General features: G+C 28.9%; 1 protein-coding gene across 10 annotated transcripts in view; it reads right to left on the bottom strand.

The window, feature by feature from the left end:
• The window catches only part of LOC100650584 (syntaxin-binding protein 5), a 74940-nt gene that overhangs the window by 27844 nt on the left and 19645 nt on the right, over positions 1-27451 (bottom strand). For 3 of the 10 annotated variants that reach the window (XM_012318515.3, XM_012318518.3, XM_012318516.3), the window contains exons 5-13: positions 24506-24569; positions 19332-19536; positions 15635-15710; positions 12429-12583; positions 10981-11272; positions 9684-9927; positions 8943-9196; positions 7023-7212; positions 1272-1556 (exon numbers count right to left, since the gene is read on the bottom strand). In XM_012318515.3, the coding sequence (XP_012173905.1) occupies positions 1272-1556; positions 7023-7212; positions 8943-9196; positions 9684-9927; positions 10981-11272; positions 12429-12583; positions 15635-15710; positions 19332-19536; positions 24506-24569 (1765 nt within the window). Of the gene's footprint in view, positions 1-1271; positions 1557-5080; positions 5111-7022; positions 7213-8942; positions 9197-9683; positions 9928-10980; positions 11273-12428; positions 12584-15634; positions 15711-19331; positions 19537-24505; positions 24570-27451 lie in introns of all 10 variants that reach the window. The other 7 variants (XM_048404609.1, XM_048404612.1, XM_048404613.1 and 4 more) reach the window with 3 other exon arrangements.

The following is a 27451-nucleotide window of genomic DNA, read 5'->3' as shown; positions in this document are numbered from 1 at the left end:
TTGTTTATGTTAAACGAAGAAAGTTACTCACGACATTGAATATTCGTAAATGATAAAAATCGATTTTACGTCCAACTGATTGATTGCAAGATCCATGTTGATTGGACATTTTTTTGTTCCTCTTGATGAGTATTATAAGCCCTTACAGTCTTGCATGATTTTCTTTAAACACCCCATATATCGGTCATCTGGAGGGCCTCTTACATACGATTAATGTTGAAAACCCTAAAATGTGGTATACATACACAGGTATTAATCATCTGAACACTCTATAAGAACACTACCCATGCCATATACTAATTTTTCATTAAGTATATACTTGCAATAAAAGTCTTGCAATTTCTACATACATTTTCGGATTGATTTCAAATTTTGCTACTATAATATAACCACGATAGTTTTGTCATTACAATGTAAACTAAATTTCCAAAGTTTTTATCATATAATGCACATAACATGTTTAGAAAAAGATTTCCGTGTTAAGTATCCAAATACTTTTGTGAGCCTCTGTACATAATGAACCTACTTCTCATTTATGTCGATAAAATGAAATATAGTAACAAGTTTACTATGTATTTTATAAAAGATGCGAAAAACGTTCAAATAAATTTTTGACTAATATTTTACATTTATGTTTCCATAATGTTAGAACATTAATGACATAATAGTGTCTCGTAAATATCGTTATAGAATAATGATTTATTGTTAGAAGAAATGACTTTGTCTACTTTTGTTCTTTAAGGATATACAACAACTTATAAAATTTGAATCTCTGTAGAGTTTCTCATATATGTAGCTATCTTATATTACAATTAAGTTATATACTAAAATAGTTAAACGAATCATTGTAAATATCACATGTAATAATGTGTATGTATTATTTAGTAGAAAGACGTTCATATTAAAAAAGTTATTAATAGAAAAATAACTTTCTTATTAGTATAATGTATTTTGTACCGTTAAAATATATATGCAACGTTATCACCGTATAATCAGCAAATACCAAAGATACTGAAGCTAAAACGTCGAATAACGTTAAAATAAATCTATATATCGTTATAAATAAATATATCTTTCTATAAATATATGATGAAAAATATAATAAAAAGGTTGTAGTATAATTTGTTTTATAAATCTTGAAAAGTCAAATCTTTCGACATAAATGAATTAATTTCAAATGATATAAAGTAGATTATCTCAGCTTACATGTCATAATCTCTAAGAAAAACGAAAGATGTATTCGAAGGATATATCAAAAAGCATACAAGTACCCCATTCTGAGACGTCACCAAAGTCGGCGTGAAAGTACTTTTTATTTTCAGATCAACCTTGCTGAGTTGCCTCTTCAGACTGAATCCCTTCCAACCGTGATTTTTAGGACAGTCTTCTTCGTTCACTGCGCCTCCAGATTTATTGGTTTCATTTACAGATTCCTCTACTGTCCCTTTCTCATTCTTGCTTCCAGTATGAAATTCACCGCGAGGTTGCGAATGTTGAACATTGTCAGCTAGGATTGCTAATAAGCCTTCAGATTCCACGGTAGAGTCTCCATGAGTCTGACGAATTTAACATGTTGGATTTTGCACAATGTATTAATGTGTACTAAATAAACGTTAAGATTGTTTAATTCTAATTCTAAAAGCAAATTAAGTCGTGTATTATATGCATATGATACATAGCATTGTTGTAATTGTATGTTAGTAACGCTTATTCGTATGTCCCGCATTTCGTGGATTTCATAAAATATGACATAGTATAATCTTATAGATATAAACATATTATACGCTACGTTAAATATAATGTACTATATCTACAAATATTTCGTCAGGAATGTACTTTTATAAAAATGATATTAGAATTTTTAGTCACCAAACGAAGAGATATCGCAAACGCATGGTCACTTGTCACTTCCCAAATGAATGCAATTTTTGAAATGTTAAAAATGAAGAGTGCAGACAAGGGAAGGTATTATTTTCATATTTCATAGAACTCGATCTATTTGCGCACTTTAAAATTAATGCAATGAATACCTAAGATGCTCATAGAAACAATATCTCAATCAACAAAGTGCTTTCCATTTTACAAATGCAAAACCAAATGCACCACAAAGGTGCTTTCTCAGAAATTCAAATATATATATGCGGAGTATCGTCAGTATTAATTGGCAGTATCGTTTAAATAACAAGTTCAGTTAAACTTTATTGATAATAAGAAGACAAGGAATGAAACGATTTGAATTTTGTCTATTTAACAATTTAAAACTCAAAATGTGGTAGTTTCAACTTGATTTCTGAATAAGCACGCATTATCGTATAACTTATACCATAGAGGGTGTCTACAATTTTTCCGATACTAGCATAATCCTTAAAATATGCTTATTAAATATTGCATAGTTTTCAAAATAGTTAACACTAACAGACATAAACCATAGTCGATAATATAATTATTTAAATTAAATAAATTTCCGTATACATATACTATACTCAAAAATATGTAAATGTATTTAAAATGTTTCAACTAACCAGTTACGTAATGTTTGCACTATGAAATAATATACATAAAATAATAAATTTGTTTATACCGGAAATTTTAAACATGCACAATTTCAAGACATAGAGACATTTAGTACATAGAACATTATTACTAAAGCTGCTGTAGTCTACTACTTTTGAAAGTATGAAAGATACAAACTTATAACCCATCTTCAATGTGTACACGCTGTTTTATTTGTTTCAATATGATTTTATGTATTGTTTTCTAAATAAAAATGTCCATTTACCTTAAACAAAGTTGTGAGCTTTTATCTTTTATAGTTTTTGAAATATTAGCTGATAACAGCTTTAATAATATAAGATATACCATAAGGCTATCAATCAATAATTAAACTATATTAAGTAATATATTTTGTATGCATTACTTCTTCACCAAAAGTACAATAACGGGAGAAATATTAATAAGCAGAAATCTTATGTGTATAATTTATGTAGGAATCGAATCATAATAAACAAATTTTTCCCCCGAAAAGCTTCTACCAAATATACGGATTATTTGAGCAGAACTACGAAGATATAGTTAATTCTTCAAATCTATTAATGCAAGTTTGCAAATGTTTTCTTTTTTTCATCCTAAAATACGTCTAGCGTACTTAAAATAAACTGTAGCTGCAGTATATTATATGTATAATCATTACAAGCAAATTGAAACATTCCAAAGAATTCTTGATTATCTTTATCAACTGAAATAACATAACTTTTAAGAATTCTATAGAATGCTTAAATTATTTACTTTACTGATTGTATGTATACATATACATATACATGTATATATGTATTTGAAATCACCTGCTATAATCGTCATTGCTTGATTAATGCTGTCATTTATGGAGACGATATACGTACGTAACTGAAACATTTCGTAACTTTTCGTTAAAAATGTACATTTAATAGATAATAATATCATACCATAATGTTTTTTTTATCTGTCAAATAATGAAGTTAAATATTAATCAAAGAACCACTTACTGATATATGACTTGTATACACCTTACCATTCTTTCCAAACTTTCAATACATTGAATTCATGCAGATTATTTCTGCAATTAATAAAATTGTTCAGGATAACATTTTAATGGACTTAAGTGATACAATACTTGAATGTTTAATCAGTAGGCACCGATATCGTTTGTCTTATGTAAGAAAATTAAATCATAAATCGCTTACATATTGTTGTTGTACTTTCTGTTAGGTATTATAGTCTGCAATTAACTCGAATTACAATATAAGCAAGAACACAATACATAGATTAAGTACATTTATAATACTGTTCATGGTTACTACAATCTTAATGAAAAAGTTGTAGGGAAACAAAAATATAGGTACTGTGATTTTGTAGGCAGTTATCATTAAATACTATTATAGCAAGTGTCTTTAGCAATAATTCTGTGCATAAAGCTTAATGCAAATCAAAGTTTCACATAGAGCTATAAAAATAGCACTTTATGTGATGATAACAGTGTTTTATTAACAACGCTCTGAAGCTGAATATTTATTTAAACATAAAAATAAAGGAAGCCCGAACGCCCAAGACTCGAATATTTTTCAGAAACATTTTCACCTTGACTTTTAAGCATTAATATATTACAATAACGAAGGCATTTCTTTTATAAAAATATTATTTTTAAATGTAAATTTCTAAGTTCTGAAGCACAATTCTTTTCTGTATAATAGATTTAAATCGAGCAATATTAAATAGAAAATGTAGGAAATCTTAGGTAATATGAATAACAATGGAAAGAGAATTGCACGCATTTATATATGTATACAATAGTTTATCTGTTATCGGTAATTGTTTTCTATCGATAAATTTTGCAAAGCTAAAATAAAACATATATGTATGTACGTGAACAAACACGCTATAAGAGGAAAACTATTGACTGTACTATAAAAGAATGTGTATTTGCAAACGTGTGAATATAAGATAAATGCTTGAAATTGAAACTGAATCGATTCAATTTGACAAACCAGTGAAAAGTTTGTTCTATTTAATTGTACATTAGAAAAAAGGGACTTTCATTTACTCAACATTCATGTTAACAAAATATAGATTGGCATTGATTGCTCCATGCACTTTTTTAAATTCGGTATAGGAACATTGTAATATGATATGTAGTAATAAATGCATGTTTCATTTATCCATTTTGTACACCTTGTATCGTTGTAACTCTAACTTAATTACTATATAGGTACATGCACAGACTCCATCAAACGTTTATGTGAAAATCGACGCACATGTATGTTTTACTGGATCATTAAGCGGTATACACTCATAATGACAACCATTGTCTAGTAATTTAAACTACATCTTTCATCGTGTTACTTGTTTGTTTTTCGTTTCTACCTATTCGACATCAATTGAACTTCTAAATACGATTGAAAGCTAGTAGTAAAACTGAAACATTATCTACTATTTACTACCTACTTCTGTCGAGTTCGGTTATTTTCGCAATAAAATAATACCGCATATCATCAAACTAAAGTAAAAGTCTAGCTGTTTCTTTAACGAAAAATAGTATTGTTCTTACTTGTTTCAACGTAGGTAGACACATAGTTAGCTAAACATTAAATGCATAATAAGCATGAATATAATGAAGATCAAACGTTTCTTTATTTAAAAAAAAAAGAAGAGTATATATACGACCCAATTTTAAAATTATAGCGCGTTACAAGAATTTAAAAACTCATCTAGCGTCGATCATTAGACATTTTCAGATGCATAACATGAAATTACTTTTGATAAAAGTGACTTACATAAATCTGTTGCAACTAACTTTAACACTCGGCACATGGAAAATGACAAGTTTGACCACTAGTTGCCGATAACATTCTCGTTTGTTACTTAAAATTGAATAATTCGCGTCTAGATACAACTTCCCCTGCTAAACTTTTTACTTCTAAGATTCCAAGCAGAAAATACAAACATATATAGATCCAGTATATAGTTGCGATTCATTTCATTCACAAGCAATTTCTTCACCTAGAAACTCTAATCATAATTTTGAAATGCATCATATGCATATGCTATATGTAATATCATATTATTATTTATCATATCAATTTAATCGCAACAAATTCCTGCTTTTGAACTTGTAGAATTTTTAAAATATTCATTGGCAAATATTGACAAAAAAGGACCCAACTATTAGAATTGGTCCCTCTTTTGTCAATATTTACCGAATGTCTATTGTGATAATTGAAATATTTAATTTGCTGCGAAAACATCTTATCTACTAAAATAAGGTTTCTTCTGCTTACAAATTTTATATTCTTTTGCAAATATTTATTTCTGTAATGAGAACTGAAACAATATTTCAAACAGAAATTACGCAAGCTTCTACGGTTGTCCTTGAAAAGCATATAAGATTATGAACATTTCATTCGTTAAGGAATCGAATATCTAAATTACTTTTAGATTCTTTATCTACATACTTATAAATTTCCGCTATAATATGCATGTGAATATGAAACAAATTTTATTTATAAAGAAAGGTGAAATCCCTTTTTCTAATTTTAATACATTTTTAAAAATGCTTGTGCTTTATAAATTTTCTGCTTGGAATTTATGAAAATAATATAATAGTTATATACTTACTTAACTATTAGAATTTTTATCTAAACGATGGGTTAGTTAAAAGCATCTTATGAATTAAAATAACGCATGACAATAATTACGAGTATAAGAAGCTAAAATAGACGACAAAGACAAAGCTTTAGGTTTTTAACTCATCCGAGAGGAAAAGAGAGATATTTAAGCTTTATCTTACAGTTAGGTTTTAAATATTAACGAATAGAGTAATTATTTGGATATCGTCTACGTTATTTTTATTCGATTAAATAGTTCTTCGGTTTATCGTTGGGTGTTTGGTTTATTAGTTATCATTTTTATTGAAGCCTAGTTAATTTATATTATTTTTATCTCATAAAATGTGTAAAACGATGCAAATAAAGTATAAAATAGAATGATAAATTTGATTAACTATTAGAATATATTAGTTTTTCCAGTAAGTAGGGAATAAGCTTTTATTTTTTAATAAGGAATCTCCTGTGAAAATCAAATGACACCTTCGATATTATTTTTCTTCTGATAACGTTACTAGGAAGCTATTCTTAAAAACACTGTATTATATGATCTACGACTATTATTATAAATTCTACTTTTAATATTTGTATTAAAGCTGAAATGTCGCGATGTTATTGATAACATGAGTTTTTAGTATTTACAAAAAAAAAACAAAAATTAATAATTACAAATTTAGTAATAAATTGAACATTCAAATTATATAGTTTTCTTTACAATCATGCAGTAATGGAGATTATTAGTTTTAATGTCTAGAAAAAGCGAAATGCATATATTTAAATATCAAATTTTCAAGATGTTTCATTGGATAAGGTTAAGGGAAATGAGGAGATTACGATTAAAATATTTAAGACAGCTTTAACTAACAATAAGAAAGAAATACATTTTACCTGGTCTGTGCTAGGACTTCTCGCTTTGTCTTCGTTCTCTCGTTTCAATTCATCCTGACGTTTCGGACTGCGTAGTACTCGCTGACACGGGTCCGTGTTACCACCAATATCCGCGGTGTTCAACACAATCAAAGAAATCTTCTGAACAATGTCTATTATCACTACACCAGACTCGTTCCCATAAGCCATTCTAAAATTAAATAATTTCTATTTAAAAAGAAATTCCCTTTATTCTTTCGAGTAGAAAGCAAACACTGATATTGATGATGCAACACAAAACGAAATTAAATTAAATGTAACAGAATTGTTAAGAATCTCGTATAAATTATCACCAGATCTCTCGATGACTATAGTAAACATCTGCCAATTGTTTCTGGTCTTGCACAGAGCGTTTCACATGCCATTAATTATCATTATCACAACATCTTAGAACTTCCTTTCAATTTTGCAAAAATAGAAAGTTAATTTTTTAGAATTAAAATCTTTTCATATATATTACTTATAAATACATGAAATATACATGTAGAATTGTATACTACAACTTTCTAACGAAGTATACATTTACTTTTATAAATATTGTTATCTTCGTTTAAAACATCAAATCCAAAGAGTATACATATGTCATGATAAGAGATACGGAAACATTAAATATAAATCATATCTAAGAGAAATGGAACTGGAACACTTTAAATATTTGCTTGATTTGTAACTAAGAAGATTAGTAAATAAATAAAGGCTAGTAAAATTAATAAACTAAAATTAGTAAGTTACCCTATATTTATTGCGCTACAAAACACTGTCGGGTTTCGGAAATATTTTGGGCGTTTTTCAAATACATATTAATAACTGGACTGTGGATTTCTATGCGCTTGGCTATAGAAAATTTGGAAATGAAAAATTTCGCAAAATGCACATGATATGAAAAAATATATAAAATATCCAAAGTATAGCGCTTTTTCTAAAATAATTTTTTATCAAGTTTGTATATTTTTAATTACATTCTCAAAAATATGAACTTGCGTAAAAGTCTGCAGTCTAGCAGTCTACTAATAGGTAATAGACAAAGTCTCAAGCGCAATTTTTGATTCTTTGTTTTCATTTCATTTTGTCTTGTAGGAAAATCCCTTAAATTTTCAATAGATATAATACTTCCCGCAAAAGGATTCGTAATCAGGAACCATATGCAGAATATTTCACTTAAAGTTAGAACTTGAAATCTTGCTCAAAATTATAACAGAAAATAATTTAAATAAAAATTAAACGGTTTCACAGGAATAACTTAAGCGATCGAGTAGGATTGATTAGGAATTTCAAACTCGATGAATCTTCAACATTTAATCAGAAATGTGGCTACGTACGAAAAAATGTCATTTTCAATATCATTTATACATTTTCGACTTACTTCTTTACGCAAATTTATTCTCTTTTCGGGTTGTTTCTGCAGTTCAGAAATACTTTATACCATATAAATCTTTACGAAAGTATTTCATGAATTTAGAAAACACTCACAGTATTATTTTTCTTTTTTATGTAATCATACAAAAAACCGAATCTCATAGTACACTACATAGTATACTAAATAATTATTTTTTTAAAGTTACATATCTATAGAACAAATAAAATTTCTAGAGGAAATTGATATAAAAACATGAGAGACAAAGAAAATAAGATATCTTTGAGCGTCGATCAATAAATTATAATGTGAGGCTTTCAGTCGCAGTCAATTGAGTTAATTAAGGAAAAGTAAAGGAAAACACTTTACTCAAAATACTATGTGGATAAATGGAGCCGACGTACCAGCTTTCTTTTCATATATGTTGTTTTGGTCAATCGAATAATACATAAACATGCACTACACAGTAGCTTAAAATTAATACTTTTCAGATCAATGAATCTTATACAGATACTTTAAATACTTACAAACCATAGGAAGAATTCAAACTGAGAGCTGTTATATTTTCAGCTTGTTCTCCGCTATTGGCAATCGTTAAGCAAACCAGGGTTGCCTGAAAGCCTGCAGCCCTCTTCTGTAAACCAGTCTTAACTTTAAGTGGCTGATTCGATTCATTATTTTTTGTCTCGCTACTTCCCGAAGTATTACCAGCTGGAGAATCATGGTCGGATGAACTTTCGATTTCCTTAGCTGGATCAGCTGTTAGTGATATCTCCAAAGTCTGTAGTAAACGCCAATAAATTGTTACTATTTAATTGGTAGACAAGTGTTGAAAGCTAACATTATATTTATGAAAGGAAAATAGTGTACAATTTAAAACAAAGTTAAATACAATATTCTTAAAAGACTTTAGCATTTATACAATGAATTTTAATATCTAAATACGACTTTACATTGAAACGTGTATTAAATCTCGGCATTTAAAAGAAAAAGAGCTTCGGTAAAAAGTGTGTATCTACAGTTCAATAATAAAAATTCAAGCTGGAAATTAAACTTTCTTACATTCGTTTCCAATTGAATGATATAAATATTTCACGTTTACGTATATAGAATAAAATTGCCTTTTCAATGTTCTAGTCATTAACTAATTTAACACTCCAAATTAATGTTATTATAATTATCAAGATTTGTATAATGTAATAAGATTTAAAAACGTGGTTGTCACTAAAGCTCTAAATATGCATACAATTAAAAAGTAAATTACTTACCACGACTTCCGACATACTCTCGACTTTTTTGAATTTAAATAAAACAACGTGTCTTCCGCTACCCGCAATCGCTAATTTTCGACTTTCGGGACAAAGGAAGATGAGTTGTATCGCTAAAGGATCTTCTTCCGAGTCTATACTACGTGTTCTACCTTTTTCAAAAAGTTTCGCTGTCTTCAGTTTATAAAGCACTTGTAATGTGCCTGCCGATGCATCCCAAAACTTTATGCTGCCATCAGCGTGTCTAAAAATACGTTATCTTTATTATTACTACATCATATTATATAAAATCATGTTTCTAATATTTATGCATAAACATATTATAATTGAACTTTTAATGAAAAGAGTTGAATTCTGTGTCGCGGATGGCGACATAAATTTTCAACACTGACTCGTATAATAATTTATTATATCACATGTCTGTTTGCTATTTTCATTGAGTTAAATATAACACTTTCGGCATTACGATCGATTATAAATTGCAGTATAAGAAATTTCCAAAAAATTGATTTTTCGATAAGAAATCAAGATTACTTTGACTTTTTTAAATGATATTGTGTATCTTTTACTTTACACTATCGTGGCTGATATCAAAACGAGTTCAGCGACTTACTATACTACGACCTTGCAATGACCTTAAATCATGAAATGTCGACTTAATCAAGGGAAGCTGAAAGTTATTTTGTTTCGATCAAATTACACATTTTACAATAGTAAGCTTCAACAAAAAAGATGTTAATTATACGCACATTACAGAAGGAGCATAAACAGTGTACAAAAATAAACATACCTTATGTAGTGGTGTTATTTACGTAGTGTCATTCTAAAAAATCAGGGTGACCTTGGACATTCTATCGAAAAGACAATTTTTTGGAAATTTCTGATATTGCAATTTGTGGCCTTTAAAATTAAAAGCTGATTAACTTTTATTCAAAACATTGTTTTGTTAAATTATCGAAAGTGCCTGAAAAACCGTGACAGCAGTTATGTATAGTTGCTGAAAAAGAAAGATCCTTTGCTGCTTCAAATAGAATAACATTTTTGCTACTTTATTACCTTTAATATCGTAGAACAAATTTGATAAAAGTATATCGTTTTAATTGACATTTTATAAAATAATTCTTTAAAAATAACAATATATAGTCGATGAGTAGTACGTTATATACTTGAGAAGATGAAAAGTATGTAACATATTGTTGTAAACAGTGAATAATTTACAATAAATAAACAGTTATATTAGTATACAAAAGGAGTTTGATTAAATTTTGATTAAATAAATATAAATAAAAATATTTACCCAGTTAAAATAATTTCATTGTATCCGCTTGAGCTTGAGCTCCATTCCCCACCGGATATTGGCCAATCCTTTTCGCTAAACCCTGTCTTTTTTTGAGACTTTGATCCAACTGAATAAAAAGCTGGTACTAAATCCGAAGGACAATCAGCAAAATACGCACAGCACGTCACAGGTGACTCGTGTATGTCCATCGGATATGGATTTTCAAAACACGGAAATCCAGGAGTTAATAAATCTATCACAACCAAGTCGTTTTGTAGTAGAACTACAACAGCATACGGATCTTGATAATCTATAAAAATAGAAAACATGTGTAAGATAAGTAAAATCTGAATTACATATATATTACATAGAGAAATAACGAAATCATAACTTTGCCTTATGCGGGGTATCTTAAGTTTATTCTGTAAAATGATACTAGTATATTATCATGATATATATATTCTATGAATAACACTATATAAACTTTGGCTTATAAATGCTTTATTAAAAAGTTATAACTGGTGTAGTAAACAACAATGGATTGAATTTTTGTTCAATATAATAATTAAACTAGCACCAGCCTTAACAATGAATTGATCAAGAGATAAGAATAAATAGGTGTTAAAATTGATACAGGAAGTTCGTTACATTTTACAGGTAAACACCGAAATCAAAAGAAATGAATGTGGAACTCATAATATATGTACTAACTCTTAAAATATACTGAGACGTTTTTTTAAAGAAAGACCTGATACTCTCTACAAAGTGCGGCCGAGTAACAGTACAAACATGCAAGAATTAGTTCCCTATGGAAAAATAAGGAGATAATATAGAATAACATTCTTTCATATGATACATTCGTTTTTAAAAAAATTGAATTAAAAAATTTATCAAGTATACTTGAACATAGCTAATTTCAAAGTGAACAAGAGCAAATGGTCGACAGAGAAAAAGATCGGGAATATAGAATAAAATTTTTCCACAAAACGCTTTGTTCCTGAGAAAAATAATTTTGAAAATTTATCAGACACGCATACTAAGCCAGTTCTTGACTAAATATGTTCAGATCCTATTCTCTTCAAACAGAAATTTTATTCGACAGTTTTGACTTACATGTTTTGTTTAATAGAGAATAACCTCCTGCTGATTACTTTCTTACACCCAATGGCTAATTAATTCAGTTCAAGTATACGTGATAAATTTTCAAATTCGATTTTCTCGAAAACAAAGCGTCATGAATGAAATTTATTCTATATTTTCTTCTTATTTCTTCATAAGGAATCACCTCGTGTCCGCTTGTACGTGTTATTCAACCGCACCCAGCATAAAAAAGGAAATTCTTGCGTGAAAAGAGCAAGAAGTCAACATATACATATGTATTTTACTTATGTAGCTAAAGTAACATATACATATTAAGTATTTTTTATAATAAACTTAAAAGAAATTTAGTAATTTTATTAATATACCACTGGTCCATGGATTTTCGCACAGTGTTATGAAGTCTATCACATTGTGTTCCATTTCTAGTACGGTGGTAGTTTTCCCATGTATCACCGTTATACTTGGAGTTCGGCCAGTTGTGTCATACGCTAAACCACCGGAAAATATAACGTATGCTTCCCTAGATTAATCAGAATGATACAATATAATTCAAATCTTGCACCTTTAATTATTCGAAATACAAGATGTCTTGTAAAAAAATATGTAGCATCTAGTTTAGGAATGAATTGAACATTTGAGAATAAAAAAATACCTATAAATAATTATCCTATTTGACACTGTTTATATTTATAAGTTACAATGAAATTTGTATTCTATCAAACTGACGTTGATTATTACTGTTTCAACAGACACAGACTAGTTTGTATGTCAATACAGACATATACATAATACATTTTTAATAATCCCTTTAACTAAGCTACTGTTAGTAGCTGTTAAAGCCTTTTAACTGTCATTCATCGGTTTTGATAAAGATTGTTATAAATGATTTTAAAAAATTGAGAAAGTTCAGAATAGAAACTATATATTTTTTAATATTATATATTAGGTTGTCCCAAAAGTTTCTTTTGTTTTATAAGGAAATAATAGATGCACGACATTTTTACATCATATGTATACACATATACTCAGATAGAAAGAAATCGGAAAGAATGTAATTTTTACATCGAACTCTGTTTATACGAACCTATCTGGAGACATGTTCATATAACCAAATCATCCATATAATAGAAATCCACCTGTTTCTTCCCACCGTCTGTAGTTTTTCAGTTAAGAGGACTACATGTTCATATAATAAAATTCTACGAAATATTTTCTCTTAAATACAAAAAAATGTTGCGAACTTGTATCGACTGCGAAGCATGAGAGCGTGTCACTTGACGCGTTTCTTACTATTTACTTCTTATTGTTAGACGCTCATATAAGTGAATTGGCGCTCGGCGATAGTACAAATGTTAATAATAGAAGCTCACAATCAGAGGAAGTTGAGTTAATTAGGCACTACTAAAATTTCGATCATATAAACGAAGTTCCATCGTATCTAAATTTATCAGAAATTTTTGTCGATTTTTTAACGTTCAACGCGTATCTTTTTATTCACAATCATCCACATTGAAATTGAAAGACTGAGAACAGCTCTTAAAGTTTGGATTCGAAAACATATGAAATTGTACCACTGAACGAATGTTGGATTTTTGAACGACGAACATGACTGTTCAAACAGAATTTTAAAAAGTCTATATTTCCTAAAAATTGAAATATAACTTTTGTCTAAATTTGCTTGGAAATATTCACCCATCTTATGTAAATTCATTTGTGTAGACCACATATTTAAACTAACTAAACTAACTAAACAGGTAGATTTGTAGGAAATTAAGGAAAATAATTAATATAGATATTTAAACAAATATTCAATTAATCTGTTAAGTTTGAGAATTGATCTGCTAAGTTGATCTAGATATTTACGGACACCCTATATAAGTGGCATGATTATTGCACAAATAACAATTTTTAAATTAAATGGATTACGTACAAATGGATACAAGTGCCGGTGTAAGAAATACGCTGAAACTTCTACGCTAATACTGAAAAAAGACAACTCTGCCCGAGAAATAATAATTTCCGAGATAAAAATTCTTGAATGCAAATGAATTTCATGAACATAAGCAAAAGTTCAAAGGTTAGTATTTAAATTCGTAACCAGCAAAATCATGGCTTCCAACCCACCCACCATTCCTCGTCATATTTTATTTTAAGCAAAATCCCCGATATCGATGTCAAAAAGAGATCAATTTGAGATTAAACGGTCCTATGTCGAAAAATAGAGCAAAATACACGCAACTATTCAACGTATACAGCTTTCACAAGTAAAAAAATCATACCCGCCAACTTTCAAGCAGAATACCTCGTTCTAAATTATTCTATTGTAGTATCATGGCCGAATAGTATCGTAGCCTAAAAGATATCGGGTGAACCATAAACAATGTCGCGAGGAAGTGCCGACAGGCCCATCAATGTATCGTCGGTCCTTCAATCGAATAGTTACGCGGAAAAAAGGCCTACGTGACTCTGGCCACGAACGGTTGCAGAACACGTGCATGGTAGGGCTATAAGAAAAGACAAAGGGACGCTAACGGAGAAAGACGAATTAGCAGTCAGTGTAAGTTGAGAAATTAGAGAGTGTGAATTGAGAAGTCAGAGTGTGTCAACATTGTCGAGGAGTGTGGTCAGTGTGAAAGAGAGCGTTGGAACCGTGATGACGAGAGTTGTAAATGAACTATTTAGTTGTCTTAGTTATAGCATATTACTGTATTTAGTTCAAGTTAAATAACCATCGTTTCCTGTTTAATTCGTTTTAAATAAATTAATAATAAAATCCTACATTATTAACGTGAAAAGATAATAGTAAAATTTTCGCAATCAATTTTTTAAAACTCCATCCAGTACTCATGGTACGAATACGTATATATTACATATGGCCATTACAAAAGGCCAAGTACGTTCTAAAATACTATAGAGTTGGAGTAGAATATCCATAAGTATGTTATTTATTTTTGATAATAAGCATAAAAAAGATGTCATAGAGAAAAATTGTTTGTAATTAGTAAATACTTTTTTCTTAAGACATTAATTTTCGAAATATTATGCTCATTAATGTTCTTCTTTAAAATATTATGTTCATCGTGATGTATCTTTACTTTAATATACAATATTTTGAAAGTATAGATGAATGAAACAAAAAAATAATGCGAGATGAAAGAAGAAATATACATAATATAATCTCATTCTATTTTCTAACAACGAAACTTTCTAAATACAAATCCCCCAGATATAAATTCAATTACATTTTAACTATAAACCGCATGCTGATACTTGACACAATTTATGTTGTTTTATTCTCACATAGTAATAACTAACTCAATATACGAAATTTACTTAAAATTTTTAATTGGATTTTTTAAATATAACACATTGCAGTGTATTACTCATAATATTTTTAGAAATTCCAATACTTATAGTAGTATTACTTATTTAATTAATTGCTCCAAGAAGAAAAAGAAAATTGTTGTGTATAAAATAGATTTTGTTTCTTTCATTCGAATGGCCGAGCTTGTGTGTTTCTATGCATCTTAATCTGTATACCTAAAGTTAACAAAAATTGATTATATCTTACCCTGATCTTGACAGCTTCCATTCAACTTTTTGTATTGGTTTGCAAGGTTCTGGCTCGCCATCTTTAGTAGTTTTCGCTGTAAATATTATGCTTAATAAGTATAATAATATATAATACATAGTATAATAGCATATAATAAAAAGTATATATACATATATATACATTACATTTTAAGATAGGAATGTATATTAGTATAGATACTCTAGTTATCAGTGTTATTTTTATAGATATAAGAATTCTAAACGAAATCAATTTCAAATAAACTATGTACGTATGTAAGTCGTGCGCGATGTTGAATTTCAAGGGTTTATTAATTAAATTTATTGACCAGAGAAATTCATTTTTACATATTATAACAATCTTATTCTTTGAATTATTTATAATCGTCCGCTGTGAGAAAAATAGAGTATTCTGTACATTCTTCTTCAGAGATTTCTCTGATAGTAATCAATACTGCCAATTCATATTAAACGAAAAAAAAATACAATACATAGGAACCAGCGCGCATTTTTTGCGACTTAGTGCAATTTTTTTAAACTTTGATGGCAATTTATAAGCATTCAAAATCATACAATTTAATACATAAAGACGTATCTTCACTACGACGATCGACAAAACCGAGCTTATGGGCAATGGGGTGTGACATCAATCACATCACAAGCTACATCGGAGATAAGACATCAACCCCCGAACTTCGGACACTTTTCCACATCATACCTACACCGAGCCCTTCAACATGCTCAAACCAAAACGCATATAAGCCGAGACTTCAGCCAGCACGGACAGTTCTTGTTCTAACTCTTGTTATTGTACAACCTCTTCTTCCGGTTCAGTGTCAATCTATTCTTGTAACTGTTAAATTTATAATAAAAGTTCGATAAAAGAAAATTAAAAGTTGGGTTACGACTCAGCCTTCTTTTCTCTTACAATCCAAGTGCCGATTTTACGTTACAGGGGATACGTCATCGGCACGTGGCAACAAGCCTCGCGGTGAACCGATCCCATACCGATTTGGACATTAATAAGAACAAATAGCCAAGGAGCAAATCTTTTGTGTATTATAGTAAACACCGCAGTTTATGGTTTTACGGTGAAGGTCCATGACATTAACAAAATAATTACGTTGAACGCTTCATAGGTAGGAAAGCAAAGTTATCTCGATACTAGTATGTATATAATACAAGTATGTCCGAATATATATAAACATGGAAAAACATAAATGGATAAACATAAGTATATAAATCGTATCGCAATAAGAATGCGAACAAATTGAAATAAATTCCAAAGAAAATTATACCTTTGGGAAGACTCTATTTAAACATGTAAAGATTTCTCGAGTTTGTAGTACATAAAGATCAACTTTTATATCTCTGAATTTCTTATAATCGGCTTATTTTGCCTTTCTGATCGTTATCATATATATATAATCGTCATGATATATATATGTCGGATTAGGGTCAGGATTATGGAGAGGGGCGTTTGATGAATTCTCATTACAATTAGCCATTGCCATGATACAATAAAGAGTTTATTAACACAGGCTTATCAACAAGATTAGGCACTCGTAGCACTAGTGATAATGACCTTAGGTTCGAAACGAATCCGCGGTCACGGGATGATAAACGTATGTTCTCGCACAGTTCAAGTCTAACTCTTTGTTAACTATATGTGAGGTATTCACTGGTTGTAAGGTGGTACTGTCACTCGTCGATGAGATCGCACGAAAGAATGACTCTCCGTCTCGATGATGCCGTCGAGGAAAATTATAATGGGTGTGTCTAAGGACATGAGATCCTCGGATTCGTCAACGAAAGCTTTCGTTTCAAAGGTGAGGGAAATTAGCGCTGTTGCTAATTGGTCGATCTCCATATTGGCATTTTGAAAGAGATGCTGGCCGCCCTTGAGGGGAGGTTGTTGACGGGGGGCATCGTTCGTGGAAGATAGGTTCCTCCTATCTTCCCGTAGTTGCAACAAAGTCTATTCGAAGGACTTCGCTTGACTAAATCTTAAGATCTATAGCGGGTCCTCACGTTAGCTAAACATATACTACAAAGGCATGCCGACACCCAGCGATCATCTTACCCGGAGGACAAAATCTGCGTGTGGCGGGCCGCGGGACAGAAACTATTGAAGTATTTACTGCCACGTGTCGCTACGACTATTTCTTTTAAGGAGAGGTATCGAGTTACTCTGTGCCTTTGTTAGATAAAACGTTCATCCCTTTGACCGCGGCTACGTTCGGCGACTGATTGTCGCCTCGAGCCCAAGCTCATGATCATAAATCTCGAATAATCGGAGCGGCATTTGTTTAATCTAAGTTACAACGTTACGGTATTCCCGCGAATCCAAGGAGGGGTTCCGGTGTTCTTTCATCTCCGACATATATATATCATGAATGCATATTCAGAAATATAATTTTCAAAATATACATACATACTTAGAGGTATGTATATTTTGAAAATTATATTTCTGAATATGCATTTTTCTGGTAGTAAATATAAAAGGGTACCGCTACACGAGTACCATTTGGACGGTATAATTAACGCAATTAATAAAGTTTTTATGACATCAACTTGTTAAAATTAATTTAATAGCAATTAGACAATTAATTAATAAACTTCTTAATATTATGTGTAGCATTTAGCATTATATGTATATGGAGTTAGCGTCATAGAAAATATTATAAGCTAGTTTAATATTATAAGCTCTCTTGAAACCACTTTTTCTTAATTAAATGGAACTTAAACTTTTCTGCAGTTCTACTAGGAAACCAAACTTGGTCACCCACATTTCTCTTAAATAGAATGGCAAACATTTTCTTTTCTGTTTCTTATTTATAATCAAGAAGTTACGACGAAGAAGACCTTTTCTCAATAGAAACTTTGAAGAGATATTGAGAGATGTCAAAATAAATGTACCTACACTGGATTGAAAATCATTATCTTAAATGTTCAAAACAATGTCCTTGAAACAATCTTTCCATTAGATTTCTGTTTATAGATCGGCATAAAACATTAAGCGACTCTTATAACAAAGAAAATTATAATACACAATACAACAATAAGAGAATAAGAATACACACTGATTTTGCACCTTTAATTACCTTATTGATGTTATCATAGGTCTTATTTAAAGGCCCAAAGATATTTATTTTACATATTTAGTAAAATAAATTTCAAGCTAAAACATGTTTATGTAAATGTTTCATGTCACCCCTTCGCTTTTTTTTAGAAAAACCATTCTTCATCATAATTCTTTAGTTATGCAGAATAGAAAAGAATGTTTTAATTAAATATAATTAATATTAAACGTAATTAGTACTAAATATCATTAATATCTAATTCCATTAAAACAAGAATGATGTGCCTCCTTTTTTCTCTGAACAATCTACCCAGAAAATATTGTTGCAATCCAAACCGTTAACTTCTCCGTTCTATTTAATTCTAAATAACAGTAACAAAAGATTGAAATCGATATCCAATTTTGGATTAAAAAAAAGAGCTCATTACGCTTTATTTGGCACACCCTATAGTAATGATGGTTCAAAATATTATAAATATGTACCATGTAGATTTCATGTACATACATACATATGCATACAATTCATAAATGTTTAACAAAGAATTAGCATTTCATGAAATGTCGAAACAATAGCAAAAGATATTTAAATAAAAAAGAAAAAAAGAAAATTTCTCACCATGTGGGTGCGTTATATTCGTTGGCTTTACTTGACGCACCGTCCATGTTGCCAAAGAACCATCAGTATGACTACACATAAACTGTTTACCCTCGTGATGCCAAGATATCGATTTCAAAGGTACGTCACTGTGGCATCTGTATTCTGCATTTTTTGTTTTTAAATCCCAAAAAACCATTTGTCCCGACTCATATCCTATCAGCATCTGAAATTAAAGATTAAAAGCATGATGTGTCAGATGTGTGTCTGTGTGTATGTTCTGTGTGTGCCTGTGTGTGTGAGAGAAAGAAAGAGAGAGAGAACAAGAAAATACTTATGTCATAAATAGCTATTCTAAGAAAAATGTTGTATGTAATTTTTTATAATAACACATAATTTTCATAATAAACTGATACAATTTATAATACAAATTACGTACACACAACAAGAACAAATATGAATATGTAGTGCAGAATGGATCAGAAAATTTGATATTACTTTAAATGCAATGAGCAACAATTTCATTGAAACTGTGTGTTGAAATTTTATGTAATTATGAATTGTAACATAAAAATAGTTAATGAATATCCAATTTCAATGCTGCATCTATATTTCTCATTAATGTGCTTTATGATAATTTGCAAAAGTTAATTGCAAATGACTACTATTTTTCAGATAAATAAAATAAGTATTTATTATAATTTTATATCACCTTACAGATTGTTTTTAATTAATTTACAAAAATTCATTATTTTCTATCAACTAACATAAACCTTCGTTTATGTATATCACACTATATATTTGCACTATGTGCAAATTTTATTAAATGTAGATTAGTTATGATATACAAGAATTTATTAATGATGTAAAATTATTAAACAATATAACAAGTTTTACTATCTGATAATGCTGTACAAACATCCCTTTTTATTGGAATTTTTATATTCGATCAATTGGAATGAACAGTGAAATATATATAATTTTTCTTTTTTCTCAATGAAAAGAAATACAATGATTCGATTGAATTCTTTCCTGAATAATAAGTTCAAGCATAAATTAAAGTAGATCATGATATTAAAGAAGGGCAAAAAAGATGGATTTTGTTAATATAACTACTGTTACTTCTACAAAAATGTTCTCGCTTTCTATTTGTGTAAACGATTTTGTGCAATTCGTTTTTTGATCACACAATAAACACTTACAATAGAATTTCTTCGGGTAATTTTTTCTAAACTTCAATATTGTTATGTTACACGTGTTATACCTTTAAATAATATTATAATATATGTCTAACATCTTTCATTTTATAGAGGCGGATCTCTTTTCTATAATACACCCTTAAGTTGATCCTAAATGTTTCTTAAATCATCGTATGATGATATACAAATATAACTTATACACACAAAGAATACATAGAAATCGCAAAGCTACATAAAGATTTCATAAATTGGTTAATGTCTACATATTTTCATTCTGCATTCTGAATATTAATTATTCTTAATAAGCATTCCGTATACGCGTTATTAACCCCTAAATTAGTATTGTTGAATCATAGATGACATATAAAAGCTTAGGTTAAATATTATTTTGGAGTATTTGATATTAATTTGTATTTTGTGTTCTATGTAACAATCAATAGTATTTATCATGTAAAGTACTGAGTATAAATTAATATTAAGTACTCTAAAATTCAGTAACCTAATTCAGCCCTAATTTAAACTATTATGGTTACATATGATCCAAAGATAATTGCAGTTTAAAGCAATTCTTAGTTACAAATAGCAACAAATTTTTTACAAAACCTTCGCTTTTGAGATCAGTCAAATAATTTTAAAAAGTAAAATTTAAAATTCTTTGGAATTTTATATGCAAAAAGCGATACATTAATGTCCCGTTAATATTAAAATCAACAAATCCATTATAAATTTTGATTTCTGTCGTTCTACGAGCGCAACCCAAACCCATTAAATAAATACAGCAAATTCTACTGAGCTAAAAAACAAAATCGAAGCGATAAACCACTAATTCAGTTAACGAAACAAGGTTCTTACAATTTGTTTTTCATTCTGTAAAACTGAATCCAAAATGAATTCGAAATGGTTCTCACAAGGTTTCGCTGTATTTAATTTACCGACTTAGAATATTGATCTTTGGTTTGGTTTATCTTCGAAAGGACATGAAGCAAAGTCAATATTAAACAAGTCTACCTTACTTAATATTAACGGGACTTTGTTGTAGTTTTCAGATAGGTAATTCAATCTTTCAATAATCTAGATGGATAAAATTGAGCGTCTAAAATTCTCCTTTTGATCTGTTATACGAACATTGCACATTACTTTTTTTACTTGTTTGCTCTTAAATTAAAGTACAACTGTTTTTTGCAATAGACAAAAAGGTACTTCATCTCACAAGGTAAACTTGAAACCTAGTCCTGCTGGCCACAGATTTCAATGGCATTTGGTGTAATGATAGTTCTATATGTAAAACATATCTAAACGTATCTGTAATTTTAGTCTAAAATAGTAGACCAATTGAGAAAAATGCATTTAATGTTTGAAAAAATCGCATATTTCCTACTCTCCAGAAATTAGAGCAGGTCATACATTAACGATTGTAGTCCAGCGGCAAACCTAAAAGAGTTCGAATTGCTTATCTCAGGTTCTCATTTAGTTGGAAGAACTTTTTCCAGTACAATTACCTTAAATATTGCAATTACGAAAGAGTGGATTATTGTATTTTTCTTGTTATAAGAATCATTTCTTATTTATTATTAATAAAACAATTTATTAAAAAGAACAGTATACAAGGCGACGGAAAAGATATAGTACTTACATATAATATAGTAGAGGGGAGTATAAAATATGTAATCAATATATGTCCTAAAAGCAATCTTCTTGGTGTAAAGTCAATTTTTATTATCTATTAGCGTTCCATATCATGATCATATTTTGCTTCTGATACAAAGGAATTAAGATAATTCAAGGTTGTATATATAAGATTGTTACTAATATCAGCCAAGATTACTTCATAAACATAAACATGGTACAAATCCTCTGTATTCATCCAGTTTGGTAAACGTTATTTTCAGTTGTTAACAATGACTATTCATTATGTTGTGTATGGCCTTGTTAATGAGAACATGTATGCAGCCCGTTACTTGCACACAGAAAAACATCCTAATAGCTGTATCCCTCTCGTAAATTGATTAAAAAGCTTCACCAACATTTATGTACATTTATGATAGAGAAAAACGTGTTTTGAGGATGGTAGAAGAGAATCCAGAAACAGGTTCCCGAAGGATTTCAGTGGCTGTGGATATCAACGGATATCATATCAACGTTGCGTTGATTCACCAAACTCTTTAAAAACAATTACTTTATCCATGTAATAAAATTGATTTTACAAAAAGGATTGCGGTTTACAATCCTCTATTCTATACTATAAATAAGTACTATAAGCCCTTTAGATATAGGACCCTTTTTTTATCACCTTGTATACTATTCTTTCTAATAAACTGTTTTATTAATAACAAATAAAAAATAATACTTGTAACGAAAAACACATAAAATAATTCCCTCCTCCATAATTGTAATTCAAATTGTTATTTAAATTGTCATTTAAAGTAAGTGTCCTAGAACCTATACGTTTATTTCACATATAGAATCATCACTCAAATCATCGAAATGAGTCAAGACATAAGAATCAAGCCTGAAGTTTCTCTTATTAGTCATCAGTACTTAAATTTGTTTTATCATTTTCCAAGAACTTGCTACATTATATACTCTGCTTTATCGCTATTTCAAATGTGATGTCAAAGGTATTGATCTTTCTGACTGTCGTTTCTTTTAAAAAATCTCTTGGTATATAGTGGACTTTAAAAAAAGTCATTATTTATAAAAGTTAGCTTGAACTTCTATAACCATTATAATTTTAACGATTTCAACAAAGATAATAATAAATTATAATAATAAATCCCTCCCACGACGTTACATTAATATAAGAAAAAGAAATAAAGGTTTTAAAGTTTATATTTGAAATTCATATTTTTACGAGAATATGTATGTAATATGTTTCTGAATAGTATGAAGAAGTTTATTTTATACAGCTAAATCTTTAAATACAGTTCAATATGATCGTAGAAACTATATTATACATATGTACAATCAACATTCCATGAAATATCTCTAGATCGCTAGATTTGCAAATAGAACAACAGTCAAGTGAATGAACGGTAGTAATATAAAGTTTGAATTAGTACCAGAACAACGAATATTACATTTTGCATATAAAACTTCAAAAAGTTTTGACATGGTTTATCCTATCATACATATATACATATATTAATTCTGATATTAATGATGAACTTGTGTAAAATGTATAAAAAGATGAGTGATTATGATCACGAGCTAAATTTTTGTTAAGCTCTTGACATATTCTGTGACTAATGCAACACCACTATGCTTTATTGAAGCGATACAAAAGTAATGGGAAAATTGAAAAAAGGGTGTGATATATGTGAGATACAATACGATACGATAAATACCATTTTTCAAAGATTGGATATCGCAAGAAAGATTGGACATAGCAAATACATACATACATTCACAATTTAGATGTGTACATATCATTATTTTAAATAAATATTAATGTCTAGACAACGAAAAAGAAAATTAATTCAATTGTATAAAGAAAAACTGAATGGAAAATTTCGATTAACCGGAAAATATATTAATTTGTTGCGAGTTAAGGATAGTTTTATATGAGTAAAGTTCAAAGAAAATTGAATGTGATATGTTCAGCAATGAATACTGAGTGTTACTCTTTTACTTTAAGCGTGTAGAATGAATATGAAGATAATAACGATCCCATTACTTTTACATCTATACGACACACGTATTAGTAACACATTAAATGATATGATTCTATCAGAAAGAAATTACTTCGTTAAATCATGTTGTACGACAATAATAGCATGCACGCATGCACACACACAACATGCAAGCACACATCTCTGAGTCTTGTTACAGATAACACCTTAAAGAATATTTATAAAAAATGTTGAAATGAATCTTGAGAATATCCTAACATCATGATTTCATTTCATAATTTGACATAATATTGAAGAATGTAAGGTATGATGTCATGGTAAGGATGGAGAATAATGCAAAATAAAACGTACTCAAAAACACGCGTACCTTGCTCAAATCTAAAGGATTATCACTCAAGTGTACTACAGCACCAGGATGGGTCTTTCTAGATCTGGAAAATATATATACATATATTATATACGTGTGTGTGTATGCGCGCGTAAGCGCGCGCGTGCATGTGTAGTTGTATGTACGTGTTGTTATATTTATTTGTACAGTATTCGTATACGTAATCTATATGCCTATATCTTTGTATTATATTCATATACTTTAACATATGTATATCAGTTTTTAAAAACGTTCGAATATCAATTTTATTATAATTCAACATTTTTCCTCAACTTTACTTAAATCCTTTTAAAATTACTAATATACTTCGATATTTGTACAAGTTAGTACGATATACCTATTGTGATCTACGAAAATAATAAGCTCGAAAAGATAAAGAAATTTAAATGAGAAATTAAAACAGATGCACCAAATACGATGAAAGCTGTGCTCGTGTGTAATGCGTAACATATACATAATAAATGTCGTCTTATAAAATCCTAAAATAATAGTTTGGAAACTAAAGCAGACGAATTAAAATATCCTATAACTATAATAGTGTTGCATTTATCGAGAAAAATTTAAAAATAAAATCATAAGCGGAAAGAATTGATAAGACATAAAAACACTAACACGTCATAAATTATACGTAATGAATAAATATAGGAAGTTTAAATTTAAGAATAACAGATCAGATTTTACTTTCAATATTATCATTACTATATTACACTATAAGTGTATTTCCTTATATTCTTAGACTGCAAATCTTGTCTATCTAGATATTCATATTATTCCTGCTATAAAAAAAATTATTTTATTACAAATATCAATGCGTCGTATATATAGCTTAGGAAGAAGCTTTTCTAAAATATTTTACTGTTCATTGGAACAATTTTCAATTAATCAATCTACAATTAAATGTCATAATTGTATTCATTTGTTTAAAAACTTTATGTATCTTATAAATAATAAATAAATTTTAGAATGAATAAATAATACATGTATTAATTAACATGTAATAATACATGTGTGTGGATTATATTTATATACTTTTTTTTTATATATGTGTATTTTATTTTCATTAGCAATCAGAATATAATGTATTCTATAGACAAATATGGTGTCTTAGAGAGCTGCTATTCTTAAATCTCGGTTATTTTTAATAACATATTTTAAAAATTCATTCTTCTATTTAATGATTTAACAAGAATATTCATTACTGACATTTTGTTTTCTTCCAACATTAAGAACTTGCATCTTCTAATTTGCTATATATTTCAGTACTTTTTATGTTTAACCACTCTGAATTTACATACCGATGAATAGTAACAATTATCACTATGAGCTAAGCTATAAGCTATATGTTTATATCTATTAGAATTAAAATTATAAGCTATATAATATATTAGAGCAGCAATTCTTAATCTTTTGTTTAATAATCTTTCGTTGAATCACCTTCAAATAATTCTTTGTTATCGCAGGTCCCCAAGACATAGTTCAACATTTTAATTTGTAATATGTCTCAAATAAGTATATTTAAAATACTCATTAATTGCTCATCACAAATAACTTCCAAATTTGGCGAGAAGAGATTTAGTATAAATAAATAAATATGCATATTCCACAGATTAAGAACCGCTATATTAGAGCTATAATTAGAAGCTATGATAAAGCATTGTACATATTTTTTCTTTAAAGAATATAATATTTACGATTAAAATAAATAAATAAACACTCCATAAGAGTAATAAAGATGAATTAAATCGTAAACTAATTTCTTAAACTCTGCAAAGTTGGCTGATTTGATGAAATTCTCGTACAAAAACATTTTACTTTTTAACTTTACTTCCTAGTGTAAAGATACCTTTGTAATAACTTCAAAGATCGATCGATTTTAACAATAATTCCATGATCTTTTAATTTGATCGTTTAATGTACTAACATCAATGATTATATCTACGTCCCACCACTTCCTTTTGTGTAAAATTTCTTTTTTCCTGTTTTACAATTTGATAACGAAGAAACAATTGATATCTTGAGATCTAACAATTGATAACTCTTTGCTACTGGTAAGACTCTTCGTAAATATACTATACGACACACTGATACTTTAGTTGCACAAGATTTACAGTTAAATTCACATATGTATCGTATGCAATATGTTATATTTGATCTTGAAATCTGATTTTTACGAATGACATTATTTCCCATCCTTCTTGGATAATGAAGAGCCCTCTGAAAAATTTTACATAATCATTACTTATATTATATTGATCATTTTCTTATTATATACTTCTAACAATTTGAATTTGTACACTCATGTTATTTTTCTATTTATATATAAACCCTCTCGTCTTTCAGTAAAATTTCAATGACCAAAAATTTTAAGATCGATCTTGTGTATATTATTATTCTTCATATTAATGTTCCCTTCATACATTCACACATTATACATATACACACATTCTAGTATGACGTACTTATGATTGCAGATCAAATTCCTTAATTCTAATTTCACTCATCTTTTTCGAAATTGCTCCAATTGGCATAAAGCGGCAACAGTTAAATTAACGCGTGTTATAAAATTTATTAATGTTAAAATATAGTTACCTTTCAGGAAATTATATTAATACACTGCATATTATGCGCTCATATATGAACTTCAATAATCTAAGAAAATTGTGTTTTGTTTCAAGTTAAATAATTAAATTTTCACCAGTTATTTAGAGTGTCTGCTCAATATTAAGTGTCTTTCTTAATTTTTTCGAAATTATTTATTTTTTATCGTATTATACCTACTTATATTCTTTCCAATATTCCAAGAATAACGTAAGTTAAACGTAGATATTTATACGAAATGTAAGATAACACTTCTGTTTTACGTTGAAGTAATCAACACATTAACAAATTATTATATACGTATAATAATTTTCCATTCAATCATTT

The sequence above is a fragment of the Bombus terrestris genome, chromosome 3 (genome assembly GCF_910591885.1).
Source record: "Bombus terrestris chromosome 3, iyBomTerr1.2, whole genome shotgun sequence".
NCBI classification, from domain to species: domain Eukaryota; kingdom Metazoa; phylum Arthropoda; class Insecta; order Hymenoptera; family Apidae; genus Bombus; species Bombus terrestris.
This window is presented reverse-complemented; position numbering and strand designations above follow the sequence as displayed.